The 26273-nt window shown below is 31.3% G+C and overlaps 1 protein-coding gene across 1 annotated transcript in view; it reads right to left on the bottom strand.

Moving 5' to 3' along the window:
• LOC142317403 (U2 snRNP-associated SURP motif-containing protein) overlaps nucleotides 1-26273 on the bottom strand; it is a 109710-nt gene that overhangs the window by 33006 nt on the left and 50431 nt on the right. Inside the window, exons 11-14 of the mRNA XM_075353942.1 lie at nucleotides 13969-14073; nucleotides 5797-5912; nucleotides 2803-3071; nucleotides 2032-2111 (exon numbers count right to left, since the gene is read on the bottom strand). Coding sequence (XP_075210057.1) covers nucleotides 2032-2111; nucleotides 2803-3071; nucleotides 5797-5912; nucleotides 13969-14073 — 570 coding nt within the window. The remainder of the gene's footprint in view (nucleotides 1-2031; nucleotides 2112-2802; nucleotides 3072-5796; nucleotides 5913-13968; nucleotides 14074-26273) is intronic.

Here is a 26273-nt window from a genome sequence, read left to right on the forward strand (position 1 = left end):
TGTGGGGAGTCAGATCAAGCATAACTAAACAATTTCATTTATTTTAGGTCTTCCGCTGTTATCAATGCATTCAACAGAGCCTGTTGAAATTTGTTGATAAGAAATCGAAATACTGTACTGAAGTACTGTACATGAAATAAGCCGCTTCAATTAACAGTAAATTTGAAATATCTTAACTATTCTTTTTTCAAAAAGTGTTTTGCTATGTCGGTCAATAAGAAACTTGATGGTACCAATAAAGTTAAAGCAGTTTTTGCACTGTAGGGCAAGAAAGCTAGGACTTTAGGGAGGGGGTGGTCTACCCTGGAATAGAACTAGAACTCTAGACCACTTTAATTAAAAAAAAAAGACTGAAATGTTTGTGATGTTTTAATCATTCCTTTTTAAAAGGTTTTTGATTTCAGTAGCGTTTATAATCTCAACGGTATTGAAGCAATATAAACCCTTAAGCTTTCTTTGGTTAATAAACACGCAATGAATCAGAATATTAATTTAAAATTAATAACGAAAAAAATTAGAATGGAAAAATTAATGATTTGGATAAGTTTAATCAAATTAACAGAAAGCCAATTAATATACTTTACCCACTCTTGTATCGATTAATTTTTCATTATTATACAACGATAGCAGAAACAAGACTGAAATATATTTTATCTTTTAACAAAATATAGATAATAAAAAGAGGGCTTACTTAGGATCTTAAGCGTTTAAAAATAATTTAATTACTCAAGATGCTATAAAAGAAAAATACAATTAAAACAGCAAAACAAAGAAAATTAAAATTATACATTTTACTTCTTGAAATTTCAAATATGTTTTACCTCCTATTAACAGAAATATTTTTTCACGTTTACTTAGAATTAGTTTTAGAAAAAATTTCTCTTAAAAAAAAAAGTATCTTTTTTAATTTCCATTTTTTTATGAATATAATAACCACCATCTGGATGAAACTGAATACACATCACTTTACTTATGCCTTATTAATCATATAAACATCAATGACTGCCAAGCAGGTAAGGCTAATTATTATACAACCTATGTTTCTCAGGGAAAAATATGTTTTTTCAATAATTTTGTTCTAGAGATTATGTGCAACAAATACGTTTTGTTTCTTTATGTAAAGTATAAAAGTTTTGTGAAAAAAGACAGAATAGAAACCTTTTTTCTTCATGTATATAATCAAATGGAAAAGACCTGATCTATAGAACTGAAGGAATCCTTAATTATGTGAGGATAGTAAATAGTACAATCCTTCTTTCTGTTTGTCCTTTTCTACAAAGATGTATTATTTATTTAATAATAACAGGCAGACTCCCAATAACAGTTACTGATTAATGATGAATTTTACAGCGTTAGAAAAATGATTGACTGGGACTTGAACTTAGCATATCCAGATAAAAGGCAGGGATGTTACCACTCTGCTGTGAAGTTAACAAAATCGGAGTAGCTGCATCAAGGGATTTCTTTATAAATTAAGTTGGCTGTAAGTAAATAGTAAAGGAAAAATAATTAAGTTAATATCACAAGTAACTTCTCCTTTTCAAATTTGAAAACACAATCGTGGGAGAAAATCTTAAAAATTTACTTCATCAATTTTCTGTCAACTGATTTATTAAGAAAACTTATTAAAGCAAAGAATATAAGTCGCTACACTTATATCTGTTGTGTACGAATTTATTGAAATTGTAGAATGTTACAACTTTAGATTCGGAAAATAAATAGTATTTTCGAAGAATCCAAAATGATATTACTGAATGTTATAAAAATTGGTTGTACGATTTGATGACAATTTTTTGAGCTGTAGCCGATTTTTACTGAAATAGACTTTCATTTTTATCTCATAAATCCTAGTATTTATAAATACTGTATCCTAATTTTTACTTTGGAAATATTTTCTAGATATCACAACTTCATCCGACAAATTTCAAAATAAAAAAACATTATATAAATCAATTGAATAATAATAATAATAGGAGCTTCAGTGTTATTTAAAAATAATTTGTAAGAAAGAAGTTAACATTTTATACTTACGCTCTCCGATAATGAGAAGCATTAGATATTTTTACACCACAATTATGCAGTATATCTGAAATAAGATATAATCTGGCAATCTGAAACAAAATATGGTGAAATTTCTAAAAATTCATTTGAATATTTTATTACTTAAAAATGATCCAATTAAAAAAAGATCAAAATAAATAATAGAAACAGAAAAAGTAAATAAAAAAAAGCTCTTTGAAGTGCTTTAAATGGACTCAAAACATTTATAAATTCTTTGATTTAAATCTATAATGCAAATTCTTTATTTGCATCTAACAACACTTTCAGTGACCACCAAAATAACGATAATAATTATGCTAGTTAAACATAATGGATTGGAAAGGTAAGTTAAAAATAAACAAAATATATTATAAAAAAAAGCCTTGTGATCTGTAGGCGCCTATGGACAAAAGTTTAAAACTGTGAAGCAGTACATGCAGAGTATTTTTTCCCCACAATATGAGTACAGTGAATAAAATTTCATGTTTTTTATTTCATATATTCTGTTATAACTTCATCATTCAAAATCAACAATGGGCTAACATAATCAAACATGTCACTTGTGGGAAAATTGACTGAAAAACATCATTAGGCGTAAATGACGAAATTAAAATAACAAAATTTATAAATTTTCAAATTTAAAAACCGAACAATTTAAAAGAAATTTCACGGAGAAAGAAAAATAATCTTATTGTACTCGCTAAAACAATAGTTTTTTCTTTAATAAATGTAACAATAACGACAGAATGAAATATAAATTACCTTTTTATGAATGGCTGTGTTTAAATTAGACAGGGATTCTAATATGACATCGCATATTTCCTCAGCTGCATCGCTGTGTTCGATACAAAATACCATAACTTCTGCAACTTTCAGTCTTTCAGGTGTTATATTTCTTATAAGATCTTCTAAACGATCTCGTTGGGCAGGAGAAAGAGTTCCTTTTCTATTTTCTATTTCAGGTTCAACAAGTTCCTCCGGCATACCCTGCGTATAAGGATTCATAGGAGGGGGCCGCCATATCGATCCACCTAACATAAAAACAAACATCGCTATTTAAACATATGTTATACAGTCAGACTTAATGATCTAAAAACTTTTCACAGCGTATACTTTCTCATCGATAAGCAGCTTACTACTACAAATTTTCCTAAATTTTTGTTTTACATTAATTTTATTGGTACATATTACTAAAGAATTATGTCTAAATATAATACATTGCTCGGCAGAAATATTGGGGGCTTATAAGTCAGTAATACGTTTTTTATATTTAAATCTCTAAGAAAGTGCTGTAAATAAGCTACACTTATGTATGCAATAGTCATATGCTATTTATAAAGTACAAGTCAAATTTTTATTATTAATAAAAAACAATAATTAAAAATTATTGAGAAAACACCTGAAATCATTATTATAAGGATCATGTAATAAATAATTAATGAGAAAAATTGTTATTTATTTAATAACAATGAAACTAATGCTACTTTTCAACGTAAACCCTGGCTACGCTTAGGCACTTGTCTCAACGTTCTGCGAGTTTTTTAATCCAGTAGTAAAGAATTCCTCACCTTTGTATCTTAGTTGTTTTTAATCCACTCACTGCAGCTGAACTGGTGCAAAGTAAAAACTCTTTGAGAGGGCCAAACAGAAGATTTGACAGTGCAAGATCAGGACTACAACGCGAATGCGGCTACACCTCCTGATCCAACTTTTGAATAGTTCCTGTGTCTTTTGAGCAGTTTGGTGGAAGATGTTATCATGCAGAAGAATTAAAAGCCTTTTGAGGGACAACCAGGACATTTCATCCTTATAGCAGGTTTCAGCTTTATTATTTAGCAAATTACAGTTGTTCTCACTGTAAATTATTCTTCCAAATAATCATATAAATTGGGCTTTACAGCACCAAAACACCATTAACATTATTTTACTGGCTGCTTAGGTTTTGAAAGTTTTCCTGGTATGAACTCAGATGTTTCCATTTCATAATCTTACTTTTGCATTTTCCAAAATGATGAATCCAAGTTTCATCACAAGCTATTATGTGATCTAAAAAAAGGCATTACCTTCTACTGAATACATATCCAAATGTGATAAAATATACTAAATATATACCCAAATGTGTTAAAATGTACTAAATATATCCAAATGTGAATTTGGGTATCTTTTTGATTTTGAGCCTGCTGTTTCAGAGTCATCTTTAACACATTTTGTAATATGTAAACTTATGGATAAACTGAAAATTTTGAAAGCTGAAATCTGTATTGTGCTATCATGTATCTACCTGTATAATGTGTAGTGTGAACGTCTGCTAATACTTGTCCTACAAATTTCAGTAATTTCTGTAATTGTTATGCATCTGTCCTTACAAATACGAGGCTCAGCTGATAAATTTTGCACACATATACATAACATGGAAATGGAGAGATATTGGAATGAAATAAAAAATGAATAAAAGTGCAAAACCTTACCTACAAAATGCAGTATTTATTTTTCAATATAATACCCGTTTACACTGATACACTTTCCCCGTTTTTGGTTTTTCTCAATGAGACAAGCTTTTGCATTCCTTCACTGAAAAATTCTGGCACTATTTCTCAGATCCAAGTGGCCACAGCTTCCTTTACCTCGTCATCGGTGATGTAAAGATAACCTTTGAGATCCCTCTTGAGATGAGGAAAAAAGTGGAAGTCACACGGAGCCAAATCTGGTGGATGTGGAATAGGCTCAAACTTCAGCTTGTGGAAACCATCAGAGAGTTTGCACGGTACCCATCGTGCACAGACTTTACGGTAACCCAAATGCTCGATAATATGGTGTACTCACTCTTTAGATATGCTTAACCGAATAGCGGATGCATTGCTGGGCGATTCACCAGCTAGTTTGAAGCAAATCGTCCACCTCTTTTCAATGTTTCTTGTCAGTCACAGAGACTGGTTGTCCGCTGCGAGGTATATCCTCAATTGTCGCTTTACCGACTTCACATTTACAAAATTTCAACACAAACAGTTTTACTACCGTAAACTGCTTTTAAATGATGAAAAATATTCATATGATTCACATTTTTCGCTGTTAAAAATTCGATCACTGTGCGCTGTTTTTTAAGCGTGTGATAATTTATCCATACTCGACTCCATTTTAACTGCTACTGAAAAAAATAAAACTGTAAACAGATTTCAACGCATTATCGCAGATTTGTAGAGAGGGATTTTAGCTATCACTGCTGCCATGCCCAACTCGATAGTACCTTTTGTCTCAGTATAGCATGCTAGTGTGCAAAATTTATCAGCCGAATCTCGCAAGTTCAATAATACTATCTTGCAAAGCTTCAGTTGAAACTTCCACCGATCATCTGTTACAATGAAAATTGGTTACGGATTGTCTGCCAGATTTAAACCGTTTTATATCAATTTCTACATTTTTTTACGGTTCATATACCTTTGCAATACTGTTTTAACATCTGCGGGTGAATTTTGGCTGATTTTTACACCTTAAGAAAATAAAAATCTTAACACAACGCTCCACACTCTTCAAGATAAACATTTCAAGCGAGTAGACAATTTGAAATAATCATAACTGGTTAAAATAAAGGAAATTCTTTTCGAATGGCTGATATTTACTATTGCCGGGGTGCTGACTAAAAATATCACAGTTTCAGAAATAGTTTTCTGCTGTTGCCATCTGTCTCAACATTAAACGATCCTCAGAGGCAATATTAACTAATAAACACTTGTGAGTATTAACAGCTATTAAACAAACCTTTGAACATGCGGAACTCTTGTGTTCTCCATTTATACTGGATATCACCTTGTAACATGGAGAATAATTTCCACCTGTAGTAGATATGAGCAGGACTTTGGTTTTCGAACAGGAACCTAAAAATTTTACATGACAAAATTTAATAATTAAAACAAAAAACTGAATAAAGAAATGTTCCTTACACAGCTATATCAAAGGCAAAATGCTTTATCAAACAAAAACACTAAAATTCTACAGCAAACATGGGCGTATAAGAAAAAATTAATAGTGACAGAGTTTCCTCAAAATCCTATCCCTGAACTTTATATACTAATAGAAACGTATGCGTACTTATAAGATTATAACAGTTTGTATTACTCAAACAATAGTAAAATTTATCTGTACGATCAGCAGATGTTTGCACATTACAAAATGTTTAACTACTGTCATTAAATAAACAGCTACTGGCTAACGCATAATAAAAAATCTCATTCTTAATAAATGAAATTGCTCGTTACAAAAATAATAGCTATATGAAAAACTGACCGAAAGCAACATTTAATCAAATTATTAACAACAATCACGTTAGTTTCAGCAAAATCATTCATAATGGTGCAACAAAATTACATATGTGAAGCCTAACTTAACTTAACTGTCAATTTATATAAAGTGCAATTCATTTTAAATTAATTTCTATTTATAAATATTACATAATTTTTTTTATATGTTAACTAAATATTTAACAGAATTTAATTAACAGCAATACATCAGATTTTCTATTATAAAAACAATCGACAAACAATACTGAACGAGTTCAATAAGCATTTACGTTAATACTGTAAAAGAAACTAAAATATTTCTAATAAAAGTATTCTTTTGATAAGGTTAGTAAAATTTAAAAAGTGACCAATAGCATTTCTTTTTGTTTACGTGTCCAGTATAAAAAAAAAGTAAAGCGAAGAGAAAATTGGAAAGAGTCAATAATAGTAAATATTTAATGAAAGGGTGCAGTGTGGAATTTGGAATGGACATATTTTAAATAATTATTGAACGTTTCAATATCTTTCAATTTGGGCACTACAAAATAAATGTTTATGCTTATATATATATATATATATATATATATATATAACATAATTGCTGACCACTGTGTTAATAAAATTTAATATTAGTTATATGAAATACCAACCACCAAAGCACAGTAATTAGATAATTTAAACTTACCATTATCCAATAACTGGTTTTCATAATATCCCGCATCTTCAGTTTGTATAAATTCTATCTGTTACATTAAAACAAATTCTATTAAAAATTTGTCATTTTATTTGTGATTATATTTTCTATTCTGAAAGATATTATGAGGGTACATGTAAATTTTGCTGTCCAGTACTGGAATTATTTAATCTAACACATAATGTTCAGTAAAATTTACATTTACTCTCATTCAAACAGAAAACATAATTTCGAATAACATGAAAAATTATTAAAAGAATGTTTTAATGTAACAGATATAGAATTTAATACTAACTGAAGATACAGGATACCGTGAGAAAAGTAGTTATTGGAAATTAATAGGTTAAACTTATCTAATTACCCTGTGTTGATGGTTTATATTTAACATAATACTGAATGTATATACTGAAAAAAAAAATTCAGGGTTAACAAAAAAAACTGTAAGCATGATATACGTGGGTAAATCAAATTTAAACGGTAACTTTGCTATTCTACGCAGCAAGCAGTTCCGAGCTGGATGGCAGAGTGGGGAGTTAATGTTCACCGTGTTAAGACAGGGGGACCAGGTTGATTAGCTCCTCTGCTCTGTTCTGTTGTCAGTACAGAGAATAAGCAAGAGGTTCCGTTGTCTGTTGCGCAATGAATAATCATAAATTTTTAACTAATGAAGGCGTTAAACCCGCGGAAATTCTAACTTGTTTAAAGGTACAGTTTGAGGATGCTACACTGCCCCAGAACAGAGTGTATGTGTGGGCCAGACAATTTAAGGGCAGGCAATAAAGTGTAGAAAACGAAAGTCACGGTCGACATCCATCTCACAGCTGACATCCGTGCCGTTAAAGAGCTTATCGAAAGTGATCGCTAATTCACTGTTGAAGAAATTAAGTCAGAAGCAGGTATCAGCTACAGAGTGCTCGATCCATTATCACTGATCATCTTGGCTTTAGAAAAAGTAGTACTCGATGGGTTCCGAGGTTGTTGACCAAAAACAGGTCAGGTTGGAGATTTACGAGAGACTTCTTTGAATCGATTTCGGCAAGTGGATGATTTATTGAGGCGCGTTGTCACATGTGATGAGACATGGGTCAATCATTAAACCGCAGAGTCAAAAAAGGCAACAAAGGAGTGACAAAAGAAGGATGAGGGCTGCCCGGTGAAGGCCAAGACCCACCTGTCAGCCGGAAAAATTTTTGCAATGATTTTTTTGACTCGAGGGGAGTTTTACTCATCGATTTTCTCTACAATCAATGAACAGTGAGTGCGGCTTACTGCTGCCAGCTGCTACAATCAACAAAAGCCGCCTATCAAAACAAAAGAAGGGGTATGCCCATCAGAGATGTCATCCTTCAGAGCCGTACACTGTGATTTTTGACAAGGTATAAATCGGAAAAAATGCTCTGGGAAACCTTCAACCACCCTCCCTACAGTCCAGATTTGTCCCTTTGTGAATATTTTTTGTTCGCTCCCTTGAAAGAATCGCTTGGAGGGGAACGATTTGAAAATAATGAAGATGCTGAGGAGCACTTTGCAATTGGTTGACGACCTGTCCTCAAACTTTTTATGAACAAGGAATATTCAAGCTTCCAAATCATCGGCAAAAGTGTGTAAATCGTGCAGGAGAGTATATAGAGAAATGATGAAGGTATGAATTGTGTATATTATTAATCGGTAAATTTATAAAAAAAAATTACCATTTATAATTAATTCACCCTCATACTTACACAATTAAAATTTAGATATACATAAAATGACCTTTTCAAGGGTTAAGAATATGCTATTAAAAGACAATTGTTTTGTAATTTTATTTTAACTAAACCATGTACAAAAATATAATCGCTAAATTAATGATAATGACTGTTCAGTTTTAACTATAAAAATGAAAATATTTTAATCAAAGTAAAAAAATCCATTACACTAAAATTTTGTTTTTTCAGTAATCACAGGAAACAAAGTCATATGAACAAAACTTATTACTGAGACTTTTTTCAAAAGACTGTACCCTTAACCAACACTTCATTAACAAGAATATTCGTATAATTATAGAACAAATATAAATAACATAAAAATAGTAGAATATAAAATATCCACTCCTAAAGAAGAAAAATGATAAATATGGATGTATAAAGAAGCACATTTAATATGTGAGGAGCTTACTTTTTACATGTAAACAACTAAATTAGACCAAAAGTGGTAAAAAATATTGGAAAAATAACTGAACTTTTTTAATTTTTGCATCAACAGAGATTAAGTGACGTGCAGTTGGCAGCATTGTATTCCACATAACCTCCTCTGTAACCACATGTTCTTGGATTGTTGTTATCTCATTAAATTTATGTGTTATTTTTATTTGAATACAACGTGTTTAAAAGTTAGTAGCGATTTTTGTAATGTGCATTTTTCAGGAGCAACGATACAACATAAAATTTTGCATGAAACTGCAGAAAACTTTCACAGAAGCATTTCATGTTTTGAAACAAGCTTACGGAGATGATGCTCTGGGTCGCACGCAATACTACGAATGGTTTTCACGATTTAAAAGTGATCATCAGTCAATTGAAGATGACCCTTGACCAAGAAGGCCTTTCGCCTTCTGATGACACACACGCTCTGAAAATCAATGATGTGGTGCATACAAATCACCAACCGACTGTCAGAGAACTTGCAGAAAAGGTTAGCATCTCAATTGAATTGTGCCATGACATTTTAAACGTACAATGAGTTGCAGCAAAGAACATCGAGTGGACAATTGCCAGCAACTCCTTGAACAAGTCAATGACGATGAAAAATTCACGCAAAGGATCGTAAAGGGAGATGAAAGCTGGGTTAACGGCTACGACATTGAAACAAAAGTTCAATCATCAAAAAATCGCTAACAATAAAAACATGGTGGACTCAAATAACAATAACAAGAAAACTAAACGAGATATCAACAATCCAAGGACATGTGGTTATCAAGGAGGTTATGCGGAACACAATGCTACCTACTGCAAGTCACTAAATATCTCCGTTGGCGCTTAATTAAAAATGTTTGGTTATTTTTTTAACAGACCTCGCACAGCACTAAAAATTTTTTTTACAAATACTACACAGAAAAACAGAAATAGTGTGCAGTGAACAAGACCAAACAGATAGAATAAAAAGAAAATTGCAGTTAGATATAAAAATAGAAACAATAATATTACTAAGCTAAGTAACTGTGGTGTTGTACTAATGGCATGCTCCTCAAATTAAGAAAAACATATGCCAGAAACAATGTATTTTCTGCCTGTTTGTTTCATAAACAAAAATTCATGTCTCAGGAATGGATTACAATTTGAATAAACTTAGGTATACACAGTACATTTAAACTGACATTCTTTATAAATAAATGAATGTGGAGATTGTAATTTTCAAAATTTAAAAAATCATATTTAGAGGAAAAAAGACTAGACTAAACTTGTCATTTAAGGGAATTCTTGTAAAAGCTATTTTATGATTTTTTAAAAAATTATTTTTATTTTAATAAGTTGGCAGTGGTATATTTTTAAAATGCACGTAATTTTTATGCATTACAAGTCCCCACTATCCGGTATTCATGTTTCTATTGGTAAATATTCGGGAAATAGATGAAGAAAGTTTTGGTTTTTGGCAGGACAGGTGGAATGAGAGAGCAGATGGGTGTTATAAGCAGTCTCTTTCCAGGTGTAAGGATGTTCAGAATCGCCTCGTGAAACTCCCCGAACCGGTATGCGACTCAGTTCTTTTTGGAACATGGTGCATTTCAGACATGCTGGCTCAATTTGGCTTGACTGACTCGGGTCAGTATCCTCAATGCTTAGTATCAGATGATGCTTATCATGTGCTGTACGTCTGTTCAAAATATTAGTTTAGGCGTGCAAAGGTGGTCAAAGAGCTTGAGGGTAGTAGTTCAGATCTGGATCTGCAGGCTAACTGGAAAGTTACAGATGAGTGGTGCATTGTTGAAAGATTAAAAAATTTTTTTTTTGTGCTCAAAAGGACTGCAGGTGTTTAGTGTAGAATATTAGCCTGGGTGGCTAAGGACTTGTTTGGGTGCTTTTCCGCCAGCATAGGCGAATGCAGCAATTGTGCCTGGTTTTTGTTAGTATGTTCACGGGTTGACTGGTAATTGTAGCTTCTTTAGTACAGTAGTTCAAAAGTGCTTTGTTACGAACAATTTTTGAGGGTATGAGATTAATGCTTTTTTTTTATCTGAATTTGTAAATTTTTATTAGTTATCAGTTTTTTGATTCTATTTAGGCGAGTCTGAAAAATAAAGTTAGTCGATATGTTTTAACACCGATGGAAATGTCTTTCATGGGATTTCCATCCGTGCCATCCTGATAAAGGCCGTACTGATGACCAAAATATGTATCAGGTATCGAGGGTCTGGAATTTAATCCTTAGAATTCCTTAGAATTTTTTTTTCCGACAAAAAAAAAAATGAGAAGGGTAAATGAAAAATACACCTGCTACTCAGAAAGGAAACTGAAGAGAAAATAGGAGACGCCTCACCATATATTTTCGTACAGGACTTAAGTAAGTGGAACTATAGCCAGGTTAATATTGTTTCGTTTATGTTTATTTAAAATACAAAAAGGCCTACATTAAATATAACCAGCATTAAAAAAAAAAACAAAAATGAGAATCCTAGATCTTGAAAAAAATTGAAAAACGACTTAAAACTACCACTAATTTGGGAGCAGCCAATATACTCTGAAATGCAAGAATAATACTTTTTCTTTTTTCTTTAAATTTAACTTACATTTACCTAATTTTTTATTTATTTTTCATGCGAAAATATTTGAATACTAGAATTACGTAATTATTTAGCCTGAGTTTAACAATACAGTCCATTAATAATAATGGGGAAAAAAGGTAAAAAATATATTAAAAAAAAATTTGAACATATTTTTTCATGTAGATCATTTAATTTATTGTTTAAAAAACATCTCAAGCTGTTCAGAAAAAAATTATTACAAGACTACCACAGGAAGTTAACTTCATCCTACAAAGTAAAAAAAAAACTGTCATTTGGTGAAGAGTAGACATACAAATCTACTTGAAGGTTGAATAAGAGAGTCTTTTAATTTTACTGAAGTTAAAAGAAATAATTTCACTAGATACTTTGTTTTCCAATGTACCAAATTGCTAAGAGATGAAAATTTGAACAAATTATTTTGTATTTTGAGAAGATTGGGCTTTGATATACTAGGACATTTCTACCTTAACTTTGTAGTTTAAAATTAAGAATTAATTTTTTCACAATAATATACTTAGAAGTGTGTTAATAAAACATTATTTTACTAATTTAAGCTATCAGATACTAATATGATTTATGAAAAAAACATCGATGCCAGTTTTATAACTGAAACATAAATTATCAGATTAATTTATTTAATAGAGTATATCAGTCAAATATATATATATATATATAGCATTTTACTAAAGCACCTTAATTCATTTACAAGACACAAATTTCTCTTAACAAACAGAAACAGATGGTATTATTCTTGGTCAGATGTATTCTTACGTGAACAATTTTGTTTATTTATGCTGATGTTAGGAAAGTGAGACTGAAATATTAGAAAACCTCCTCTTTTATACACCCAGATTAGTAGAAATTAATAGTGCTAAAAAGTCTACATTTAATCGTGCTAAAAAGCCCTGGTAAGAAGGGCAGGTGGTCAGTTACCTTACAACTTAGGTCCATCTCCGAGTAAACTCCATTTAAAAATCTTCAAGCAAGTTTATTTATACACCTACACTCGCTCACATTTGAACACTGCAAGTGGCGAGTGTACTAGTCTCATAATTGAAAGATCTCAGGATCTTTTTTTTTTAACCTTTATTTTTTTCCTACATACTAATGCGGATGATTTTTTATAATATAATAATATTTATAAGAATCTAGGGGAAAAACTACATGAATTTCAGGATTCCATGTTATTTTATTTGAATATTTACATTTACAATTATTGACCTAAAAATCTTCTTGAACATATGGAAATAATAGTGAAATGGGGAATGCACGGATAACAAATGATCAAGGAAAAAATTATTTTATAAAACTTGAAAAAACGAAAATAAATAATTTTTTTTTTCATTTTCAATATGGTTCTTAGAATCTGTAGAATGATAATTATAAAAAAAAAACCACAAACAAAATATAACAAATTTCTGACTGAAACAGGTAAGCAGAAAAATTAAAATAAATGTATTATTTATTTCCATTTTGTAAAACAAACTCTGTTTCCTATCTATTTGTTAATCATTCATCCCCCGTTATTCCCACATGTTAAAAATAATTTTAGGTTAATAATTTTACGTATAAATATTCAAATATAACGATCGGAAAACATGAAATTCATGTATTTTTTTCTCTAGATTCTTATATTATTTTTATTTTAAATATTTTATTATAAACAATCATCTGGTAAAAAAAAAAGTTAAAAAGAATTGACAAGGAGGCTGTAACCTGAGACCTCTCGATTATGTGAGTAGAACACTTGCACTCTGTTCCTGCCACTGCTCTAGATAAACACATATGCTTGAAAGTCTTGAAATGGAGTTTATTTGAAAACGGACCCAAGTTAAAAGCAAAAATTTTGGATATAAAGAAGGGATACCCCTTGTATTACCACCCTACAAACAGGCATTAATTAAATGTCGTAAGCTAACCACCTGACCTTGTGAAACTATTAAACCTAGTAAAACTCTTTTTGTGTTGTAAATGCACATGCATTTTAACAATTAAAAATAGTCTGTAATTCTATTTACTTTTTAAAAAATGCATCAGAATTAGCATCATATGAAATTAATTAATTTAAATAATACATGTTAGATGTAAATATCATAAATGAAAGCTCTAATGGTACACAAAACACGGTAAACCCAATAAAGGTTTTACAATATAACAGGTTTAACACTAAAAGTAATTAAAAAATTAAAGAGTTCGATTACCTGAACATTGGATTGTTGATTTCCCTGTTCATGATCATAGCCTCAAACATAGGTCCTTCCCGGATGACGAATTCTATCATATGATGGATCAACATAAGCAGGTTCCTGAAAGACAAAGTACAATTGATGGTTCGCCGTAACGGCATGAACCATAACACGGTCTTTTTCCTAACGTTAAAAACATTAAATTATTTAACCTATTCTTTTTCCTGAAGCATATCAACGGCACATAGTGGCAATACTTCAGCTATTATTTTTTTCTGATTTAAAAAAAAGAAAAAGGTTAAGCTTACCAATGGTTATTTTAAATTTACTCAGATGCAATTAATTTTATCTAATACTTCTAAACAAATAAACTTTATCAGTTCAAAACAGACTGTGGATAATAACCAATTCCACTATTTACATTCTAGTAATACACGATAGTTTTTTCTTGGATAAAAAACAAGAACAAATGATTTGTAATCGGTCAAATGCAAACTGATAAATGATCTTACTGATATGTCATATATTTATACGAGAAAAATGCTGCTGTACTACAATAGTCACAGCTTAGTTTAAATTTCAACATTTTTGAAAAACAATTCAAAATTTTGCATCAAAAAAGAAAGATTACAAATTACGCAAATGCAATGTAAATAAGTTGAAGCAAGAATTAAGTAATATTATAAAGAACTGAATAAAGATTTGATTAAATACGAGGTCATTCAATAATTAACGAGACAATTCTAAAAGAAGAAAAACTATTTAATTGAATAAACTAAAACTGTCTTTAACATTTTAATTGGCATCCCTGAGATATATCAATGATGCCAACTATTCAAAAAGAATTTTCATTATTATAACCTCTTTTTGTTTATTTCAAAATTTCAGCTTCGCTTGAAACATGTACATGGAAGAACAAAGTGCTAGATAGATTTTTATTTTCTAAAGATGTAAAACCGGCTAAAATTCACTTGTAAATTTTAAAACGGGACGGTAAAAAGCACATTAACTGTATAAATCTTTTGTAAGTGGATTAAACAGTTTAAAGCAGACAGATCATGTGACAGAGATTTTCACGGTACCAGAAAACCAGTGGAAGTTTACACTACTGCTTTGCAAAATCACATTAATGATCTTATTTGCAAGTAAAGATGTATAAAAAATTTGGAAAATTGAATTTTTTAGTACACCTATCGGTATTGGCCATTACATTATCCACGATAAGCTGAATTATCACAAAATGTGTATAAGCTTTGTTCCGACAGTCGGCTAAAAAATCACAGGTACTTGAATTCACATTCGTATAGAATTTTAATAACGGTTTTTAGCAGAAAATATATCTTTTTCAGATCACATAATGAAATGTGGATCTACATGTCAGAGTTTGGAATAGAAACATCCAAGTTTACATACCTGGAAAAAGTAAAAAATCTATGTGTCGGCTGATAAAAGTGATGCTAAGGTGTTTTGGGATTATAAAGGCCCGATTAAAAGCAATTAATTGGATGAACAAAGTATATTCAAGAATGAATATTACTGAGATATACTAGAAAATAAAAAGAAACAAGGAGTATAACTCCTGGTTCTCTTTTAAAAAGCTTAATTCTTTGGAGTGTTAACACATGCAAGAAACAGGAAGAGTTGGGTCATAAGGTTTCACCTCCACTACCTATGTCCAGATCTAGTACACTCAAATTCTTCTTGGTACTCTTAAACAGTATTTACGCGGGCCGCTGAGAAATTTCTCTACTTAAGGTTGGCAACACTGTGTTGTTTATAGCCGTGCAATGCTAGTAATGTACACATTGCATTGCTGTCTGTAAATTGTCGCATTGTAGTATCATTGATTACGTGTGAGTTAATACATTATAAAATGAATAGGAAAATCTATGTTGCCACCGACTGTGAAATACGTGGTCATACGTTTTTTAAACCATCAAAACCTTAAGCCAGCTGAAATTCATAGGTGGTCAGTTGCTGTGTATGCTAATAATGTAATGAATAAAGAAAACATCCGAAAATGGTGTGAAAGGTATAGAAATAACAGAATTAATGTGCGCGATGAAGGCTTGGGGAGGTGCTCGATAATAACAGAGTTCTTGTTGAAATGCATAATGATGAAACCAGAAAAGATCGTCGCTCAGCGATTTCCAACCTGGCTCTTCTTTTTCCTGATGTTCCAAGAACTGTTGTCGGTCAAATTGTTCATGACCATTTAGGCATCAGAAAGGTTTGCGCATCTCTTAACTGAATTTCACAAAAAAATTCCAAATTGAATCTCTTTGGAATTTTTGATGCGCTACACAGAAGATGATGAGTTCCTTAATTCAATTGTCACTGCCGGTGAAACATGGATTTCATATTACACGCCAGAGAGAAAACAGCAGTCAAGTGAATGGCCAACTGATCGATCACCAACCAGACCGACAAAGGTTAAGCCACAGCAATTTGGACGCAAACTGAAGGCCAGTCTTTTGGGATCGGTTTGGCATACCGCTGATTGATTTCATCCTGTGTGGAATGACTATAAATGCACAAGCTTACTGCGAAACTCTACATAAGTTACGGCACGCCATTCAAAATCAGTGAGTAGACGGCTAACCGACAGCATCGTCCTGCTGAACGATAATGCATGTCCATGTGTTGCGGGTCAAACATGTGATTTACTGAGAACATTTGAATGGGAAATTTACAATCACCCACCATATAGTCCTATAGTCTGGACTTAGTTACTTCTGATTACCATTTTTTTGGGGAAGCTGAAAGAATTTTTGGTGTAAGCAATTCGCGGGTGACGATGAACTTAAAAATGCTGCTAATCAGTGGCTAAATGGACTGGTGGCAGAAAAATATGATCGGAGTATATTGAAACTGGTGTATCGCTATGATAAATGTCTTCATTCATGTGGCAATTATATAGAGAATTAGTATAAGGAATGTAGTTTAACAGAAATAACAAATATTTACAAAGTTTTCAGAATAAACTTTTTTACAATGAAACGGTCTTTACTTTAGAAATAACCTCTTGCATGTACCAACAATTCTGCTAAATGAGCGGATCAAAAGTGGTTTAGTGATCAAGATGGAAACTTCTTTATTAGTGACAAATGCTTAAATGTAGCCAAGGATAATGTTGGGAAGTAGCGTTAGTTTCAATGTCATTCAATACACAATTTTTCTACAGTCATTTGTCTGTAATTATGACCCTTGTATTACAAAAAAAATGCTTAATTTGGGGTAATAATGTTACCTAAATTACTAATCAGATTTGTGGTACATGATTCTGGCCATGACATAGACCATGTCATAATGATCAAATCACGCTGCTATATACAAGAATTCAAATTATATCCTGATTTTAACCAAATATCAGACAATGAAATGTAAAGATATATCATAATAACATTCAAATAAAACAGTATATGAATAGAAATTTATCAAGAAATACAGCAGGAGAAAAGTACTAATGTTAAAGATAAGATATGAACAATAGACCTTTTGTAAACAAAATTTTCTGAAATATTTCAGTTTTTCTGTTATAAAAATTTATAACAGTATTGAAAGAAACAAAATAAAAAGTGTGTTCATAAAGTAACCGACTGTAGGCTGTGAAAAAAAAATAGGTTAACAATTATATGGCTTCCAATCGTAGATTCCTTCGAAGTAATATCCTTGCGACCCTACGCACTTAACCCAGCAGCTATTCTATTGTAAACATTTTTGCAGTCCTCTTTTGGAATGGCTATCAGCTGTGCTACTGTATTTTAATTATATCCTCTTGGCTTTCAAATCAGGGTCCTTTCATCAGGATCTTCAGCCGAGGAAACAAATATCACAAGGAGCCATGTGTAAATCTCAGAAATTCCATGCACGACCAACAAATTCTGGTTTAGATATGTGAAATGGCTGGATAGATTATGATGCACCCGCCACATTTTGTGATTTCCACATGTCTAGTCTCTTATACTATATTGCACCACGAAGTTAACCAGTGTTTTAGGTAAAATTGTTTACTGACCATCTAGTCATTTTCATTTTGATTTCAGATGTTAATGAAGACCAAACTTTGGTTACTGGGTCGTGGCTTTATATCAAAGATTCATCCCAGTTACCGTAGTATTAAGGAAGCTAGTTAAGATTGTCCATTGTTGCATTCAAGAATGTCAAAATAAATCTCTTTCTGTTCAGGCCAAAGCAGTTTTGGCACAAATTTTGCCCGAGTTCTGTACGTGCCAAGACTGTCTGCTGAAAAAGCATTTGTGAAACCGCTGGTAATTTCAACGTTATTTTGTAATTTCTCAGATGGACAGGCAATGATTTTCGATTATCAACTGTCAACACATTAATAACTTTTAACTTGTTGAAGGCCTGCTTTATGGATTTACTTTTAACTGAAACTTGCAATTTTGAAAGCAGCTGTACTTCTCTTTAATTTGTGTCTTTATTCTCAAAAGAGTACTTCACTTGATATCATCAAGCTTTTGGCAGAATTTGATGCAACAGCATTATTCAATGTGTTCTATTATGCGCAAAATAAAAATACGACAAACACATTAGAGACAATGGCTGCGGATAACAACCGACACAAATTCTATGACATTACAAAAAACCCAAATGCATACAAGGTACTGCCAAGTAAAAAAAAAATTTGTCAGATTCTTTTTGAACAGATCTGGAAAATTTGGCGATATAAATAGATCAAGTTTCAACATTAACTAGGAAATTGAGCAGAATCGTGAACTGAATGTCTTACACGTAGTGATTTCACAAAACCTGAAATGTCTCAGGGAGTATTATCTTAAAAATAAAAGGAAATGAAGTAACGATAATACCAAGAGTCGAAGTAAAGTTACCGTTCCATCACGGAAAAGACCTACACTGAGTATGCAATTTGAAATTTTATACATAACCGACTGTTTAATGACTTTGTAAGTAAAGAAAAATTCAGTTCATAATTTTATACAACTTAAAAAAATGAATAAGAAAATAGGCAACTAAATAGATTTTATGGTTCATGAATTCTTCCATTTTCAACTACTAGGAAGGGTAACCCATTTTAAATAACTTAATGTTATACGTAATAAAAACACTGAAACATTTCATCTTTATGTACTAAATAATGAGTTTTAATGATAATTCTAGTATCTGATTAATTTATAGACAACGTAGAGTAAAAAAACTTCAAGTAAATTTATTTTCATATTATAAAATATGTAATTCATATTGTGGCACGTAATGAATTCACAAAACTGCTTTTATAAGCTACTTTTTAGTGGAATAGTGTAAAATAACCAACTAAAGTTGGGTATTTTACAAAATAAGATAATATGTTTAAAGAGAAGCGAGTATAAATTTTGTAGATGGAAAAAATAACCATTCTATTCTTAGCCTCGGTTTACTTTGAAAGATGTTATATAATACCAATACTAGATTATGTTATCACAATTAACCAAAATACATTAATAATAAAATTATATAATATTAAAATTTCAATTAGAAAAATATATATTTGTTACCACATAAAAATTTATTATGTTTATGTTAAAAATAATGTAATAATTGTTCTAGATATGTATAACTACCCTACTAACTGAAAGTACACTAACAATATAAAACTATGTAAATAATTATTCAAAGATGAATAAATTCATCAAACTTGGAACAATTTAATAAAATAAACCCATTAGGCGATTAACTGCAAATAAATGCAATTACAAAATTTATAGTTGAATGATATGTTACAAAAAAAATTCATGTCACAAAAAACACATATCTACTATGCACATGTATAACTTTGCACTGTCCATTCAAACAATTCTAGTCAAAACAAAATTTGCAACTGAAAAGGGAGTAGATGTTCTATATAGTATTTTATATGCTGAATCTGAATATATATTCAAAAAGCAAGTCATCACATAACAATCTTAAGTTATAACCCCTTAAATTTATTTGTTCCTTCATTTGTGGAATAAACAATACACGATTCGATTTATATTGTGATGCATACTGTAGACCTATATTTGATACATAACGGTCAAATGATGTCATTTCAAGTCAAGCCCGAATTGTATACATGTCAGTGTGTCAAGTATAATGAGTAATTCAAAGTGATGAAATTTTCTTCAGTATCAGTTCAGCTCTTATTATGACTTGCTGTGTTCTTCGGTTGTGGTAGTGGTTTTATCATACACATTATAAGTATTGTTTCATAAATGACATCATAAATTTAGTGAAAGATTTTTATGACAGTTCAACTTTTGGTATCATTTTATTGAACATCAAGATTTCTTAAGTTGTGTGCGTGTTTGTGCTGTGTTTTAATGCACTCCATGGTGAAACAATTTTATGAAGTATTTTAAGTAATTAAGTATTTATTAATTAAAACTTAATTACTTTTATAATTAAGTATTTCTGTAATATTTCAGTTTACTTTCATTCATTAAAACGTTTTGAATTTCACAGTGAATAAAAATCGGGCTTGTAAAAATTCTCCAAGTATCTTTTGTTATGTTTGCGGAGAATTCACCGTGAAAAGTCAACGATAACCAGCATCGAATCAGCTGAAAACTACTTACAAACATTATTTTGACTGTCCCAAGGGAGACCCAGACAAATCCTGGGCTCCACACCATCAAGTGCTAGTTAAACTAACCCAGTGGATAAAAGGAAAAAAGAGAATTTTCCTTTTGGGTACCTATGATTTGACGAGAGCCTAATAACCATTATGATGACTGCTATTTTTACTTAACAAATGCTACTGCTTTCAATTCAAATAATAAAAGCTGTATCGCATCTCAAATGTTTATTCAGGTATGAGACCAGAAGTTTATGGTGTTGCTTTACCGATTCCGATCGCTCCAACTTCTTGGAAAAAAATTTCTGATTCCAAACAAAGCTCAACCGATGAATACTCAGCTTCAATAGTTATTAATTACATTCCACAGGAATCAAATATTGAACCTCACCTCATCACACAAGCAGAACTGAGCGAACCAATTCGTGATTTGTATTTGTCGAAACAAGAAGCAGAACTCCTAGATTCACGTCTTAAAGAATGGAATTTATTAAACAAGGATTCTACGATTTCAGTATACTGAAAGTGAAATGTTAATTTATTGAAATAGTTTAAAAGAGAGGGTTTAATCTGTTCCTGCCATGATGTTAGGGGTCTAATGTCTGAACTGGATATTGAATATATTATTCACGGTCGGCATTTATTCACAGAGTAAAACGAAAATTCTTCTCGGTCTCCAGAGTGGCAACACAAAATAAATGTGTTTCTTGTATTTGTGGGATAGTTGGGTTACAGATAAACACTACACAGTTAATGATTGACCAAAAAGAAATCAGTATACCCCATGAAAGGAAAATGTTGTCAATATTCCTGTTGTTAATCGTATTGTTTTACCACCTGTATACGTAAAATTAGACCTCATGAAGAATTTTGTAAACGCATTAGACAGAGATGGGGACAGATTTAAATATTTAGCCGAAAGCATCGATGTCAATGGTAACTCCAGGCATACCATTGACATCGACTTCAAGGCCAAATCGCTATGGAAAGAAGACAATGCTCTGTGTTGGTGAATACAGAAGGGTGTCACCTGTTATGAGCTGCTAAAACCTGCAAAACTATTAATACTGAACACTACCTACAAAAAATGATCGATTTGAATCAAGCATTACTTGAAAAATGACCAAATATCAAAAAAGCCAACACAAAGTGAATTTGCTTCATGATAATGCATCACCACACACAGCAAAACCGATCAAGGAAGCGACTGAGGCGTTCAGTTAGGAAGTACTTTTGCATGCGGCTTATTCACCAAACTTGACTGCATCTGACTACTATTTATTTGCATCGATGGGACGTGCATTTGCTGAGCAGCGCTTCACTTCTTATGAAAATGTACGAAAACGGCTCAATGACTGGTTTGTCTCAAAAGAGCAATAGTTTTTTTGGCGTGGCATTCATAAATTATCAGAGGTGGAAAAAATATATAGCTAGCAGACACTATTTTTTATCGTTTTCATACAAAAAAACGTGTATTTTCTATACAAAAATTCCAGTTTCATATTTACACACCTGGTATGCAACCCTGAATTTCACTAATCACCTGGATTTATTTATTTTTTAGATTAGCAATAACAGGTGGGTTGATAATGATAATAAACTTATGGCAATAATGTATACACAATAAACAAGTAATTTCTCCTCATTTTGTTTGTCTGTGACAGGTTGTGCTATAAAGACTATCATCAAGCAGTTTATACAGTCGCAGTTTATTCTTTAGTTATTTTAAATTGCATTCACTTTTAATGCGCCAGAAACTTGGCAGTATTTTTTCTACATAAAATGTACCCAATAAGTCAAAAATTTCATGCAATTCACTCATTTGAAGGATACTGGTACTACAGATTAATGAAAACGATCTGGTCAGTCAACAGTTTTAAATGATGAATCTTTAGAACATGTCTGTGCATCCTTTTAACAATCACCTCAAAAATCGATAAGAATCTAAGGCTATCTCAGCAGATAGGAATGTCACAAAGCCGTAAAAAAAAAAAATTAGAATTCAATTTGCGTCATATTCATGTTGTGAGAACCCAATCACAGAAATAGACCCGATTATTACAAATGATCTATGCGTTTTAATCGTGGCAATATTCAAAGCTTTGTTAATATTTTCTTTAATGATGAGGCATGGTTTCATCTAAATGACTATATAAACAGACAGAATTGATATTGGGGTGTTGAGAACCCTCAAATTTTTCATGAGACTACACTATATTCAGAAAAGATTGGAGTTTGGTTCACGATTTCTTGGAAAAGAATAGCGGGTCCAATATTTTTCTTAGAAACAGTAACATCTGAATGCTACCAGCAGATTAAACCACTAGCACAGTTCTTAGTGCTAAAGAAGACGAACGTCATTGGTAGTCACAGCGAAATGGTGCTTCTACGCGAGTTCTTTGGGCTAATTTAAAAGAAAAAGTATTCAGAAATAATCATTATAAACTCAAACCCAATACTGAAGCAGAAATATCCCACATCCATTAAAAAAATGACTGCTAGAGTTGTGTTGATGCCTACATAGCTATAAAAAAATTGCCAGCCTCCGTGGCATGAGTGGTAGCATCTTGGCCTTTCATTCGGAAGTCCCAGGTTCGAATCCCGGTCAGGCATGGCATTTTACACATGCTACTTGTGTCATTCATCTATCTCATCCTCTGATGCAATACCTAACAGTGGTCCCGGAGGTAAAAAAAAGCTATAAGAAAATTACTACAAGTTACGAAATTACTTGATATTTCTTTCTATCTTAAAATTTAATCAAGTATTTTCACGTATTGATTTCTGAATATGTTTGTTTCCCATACAAGTTGTGCAGCTTTTTACTCATCGTGTATAGGAAGTACAACAAACTTGTAAATAACAAGGTTAGTTTTAACAACAATTACGAAAAAATGATGAGGATACAATTGTTATTGTACCTTTTTGTATCAATTTTAATGAGGTAATAATAAGTTAGAAGGTTAGTTCTGACGAAAGAAATCATCATTCTTTAAAATAATTAACCGGCCGCTTAATAAGATTATATGTTTATTTCTACATTATAACGAGAAAAAATACCATTGAATTTTTCCACAGAGGAGGCTCATTCATATACGGAAGTGTATGAAGTGTGGTAATGTGGTAGTGTAAGTGTGGTGATTATGATATAAAGTTGTCACATAGTAATAAAATCTTCGGCGATCAGCAAGTATAAAATAATCTGTGATGCTCTATCAAGACAGATGGTTCTTAAACCTGTTGATGTTTTCCAAAGGTCGTGAATTCATTTATCAGTTGAAACACGATACGTTTATATGCAGTTTTGCAAACAAACCACAAGTTAGAAATCGACCATCAACTGGAGTCATTTCCAAGAGGAAGTTTGTGCTCGGTCGTTGTTAGAAGATTCATTGGTAATCAGGGGAGAACGTCAACGGAAATTGGTACAAGTCCATTGAGGGCATCCAATAAATGGATATTTGACAAGATTTTCATAGTTGCTGTACCGAACTGGTCCTCTAAAATTTTATTGTTGTTACAATGTTATGCGAGACCAGGTTCCACCATTACCTTAGATTTGTGGAAGAATATATAATACAATCGGCGATGACAAAACATTTAATTACCTAACTGTAAACTGAACTTTGCTGATCCAGAGATGCAAGTATATACCTAAAATGAGGAACAGATAGGGTGTTCAGCAAAGATGAAAAGAAAGAGAAAATGTATGGCATTAATCAGAGAATGCTCGACAATTATTTGTGACAATTTATTTGGCATTTCAGAGCTAATTATTTTAGCCGACTGCTGCTAGAATAAAGAATCAACTATATATATATATATATATATATATAACAAAGTGCTAAGAGTACAATAACCCCACAATATGATTATGAACCGACGTTCCCTGAAACAGAAATAAAATCCGTTTCCAATTTTTTAGCAATAAAAATTTAAGGAAAATAATTACGTCGAGTGATTTTTTTAAGCCTAGTTCCCTCAAACCGACAGTAAAACTTTGATGTATAACTGGAATAATTAAGAAATATTACAACCGTTAAAGATTCCTGAGTCTACCTCATCTATTACTATTTAACTATAATTAACTCCCGTCTCCTACAGAACCCTGAACCGTTCTAACGCTGCACAATGATTTTTTTATATTAAAGCTACATGAAAAACACACAACCATGTTGTGAAACGACCCAAATTATACTCGAAAAGACAACATTTATTTATGAAGTTCTCTAAATACCCAAATCTACTAATGAAATTATTTTCATGAACACCATATCTACCAAAAATATAAAAAATATTCGGTACTGAAATTTTCTAGGACAAGATATTTATAATATCTGACAATATAATTTTTTATTTCTACTAAAATAATCTACTTAAAAAATAATTAATACTTACTCTTACTATATTATGAAAGGAGATATCAATAATAATATCATACAACCATAAACAACATAAATTTTAAACATCGTAAAAAAATATTTTATTTACATTAAAAAAAAAATTATCCAGTATTATTTAAATATTCTTTATAGCATTTTCACCAAGTATTTAAACAGTTCTTGATTAAATTTCAAGTATGTTTGTATGAGATCTTTGTAATGATTTTAATGAATAATTGAGTTAAAGGCCGGTTAAAACGTTACGTGTCGTCACTCGGCTGAAGGTAAATAACAAAATTAATTTTCACTAATTAAGCACGAATTTCACTCAAAAATGTTACAATACAATATTAATTTAATATAAGAAATACTAAATATAACAAGAGGTAATATTAAAAATTAAAACACGACTGCCACCCCCCCCAAAAAAAAAACCATTGCTCTTTAAATATAGGTTAATCACAAATATAGGATACAAACAGAATTTTTTGTAACATTTTACAAATAAAAAACTGTTCTCTTTGTTTAATTTAAATGAAGAAAAACAAATTATTAATAATAATTCAGAGATTTATATTTTATGAATTGTTTTATATTTGTAAGAATTTTTATTATAAGAACTACTGTGCGACATGATCGAAGAACATAATTTATATCAGTAAAAATGTAATTATTATTATTTACTGAATTACATCTTTCCGAATAACCGTAATCTATCAGACCGAGACGTAACTGATCCGTGTAAAACTTAGCCTTCAACCTACTAACAAATATGCTATTTGAATTTTGAAAATCGGACGATTGTTTGCAGAGATATTATAAGAGCACCCCATTTGTTACCAGTTGACGGTGATAATTGGTCTAGCCTCGAAGTGAAGTGCTTGCATCACCTCACCACTCTAGTCTTACGTGTAGTCCCCATGAGAAGCCCATTATTATTATTAAACAGAAATTTTTTAAATTTATTTAATGTAAATTTACTTATATTATTTTTGTAATTTTATTCATTCGATCGATTTGAATCATTCACTTCAAATCTAGCTAACACAGTGACAGATAGAGCCGCACAGTTCACATTTCATTAAAGTTTGTGCTTCAACCGGGAAATCCTCCAGTACTACATATATTTTGATATATATATATATATATATATATACATATTTAACAGCCTATGACACTTCTGGAAACATAAGGATTCCAACGACTGCTACGGTGGAAAAAACATACATAAATACACCCTAAAAACATTGCACTCCTTTTTGGGCAGTCGTGTAAAAAATACACACATTAAATAACTTTTTTTAAGTACTCAAGGAAAAACCAGTTTTTGGATTAAAAAATAAAATCCAATTAAAATCTTTTGT

The sequence above is a fragment of the Lycorma delicatula genome, chromosome 1 (assembly GCF_047948215.1).
Source record: "Lycorma delicatula isolate Av1 chromosome 1, ASM4794821v1, whole genome shotgun sequence".
NCBI lineage: Eukaryota > Metazoa > Arthropoda > Insecta > Hemiptera > Fulgoridae > Lycorma > Lycorma delicatula.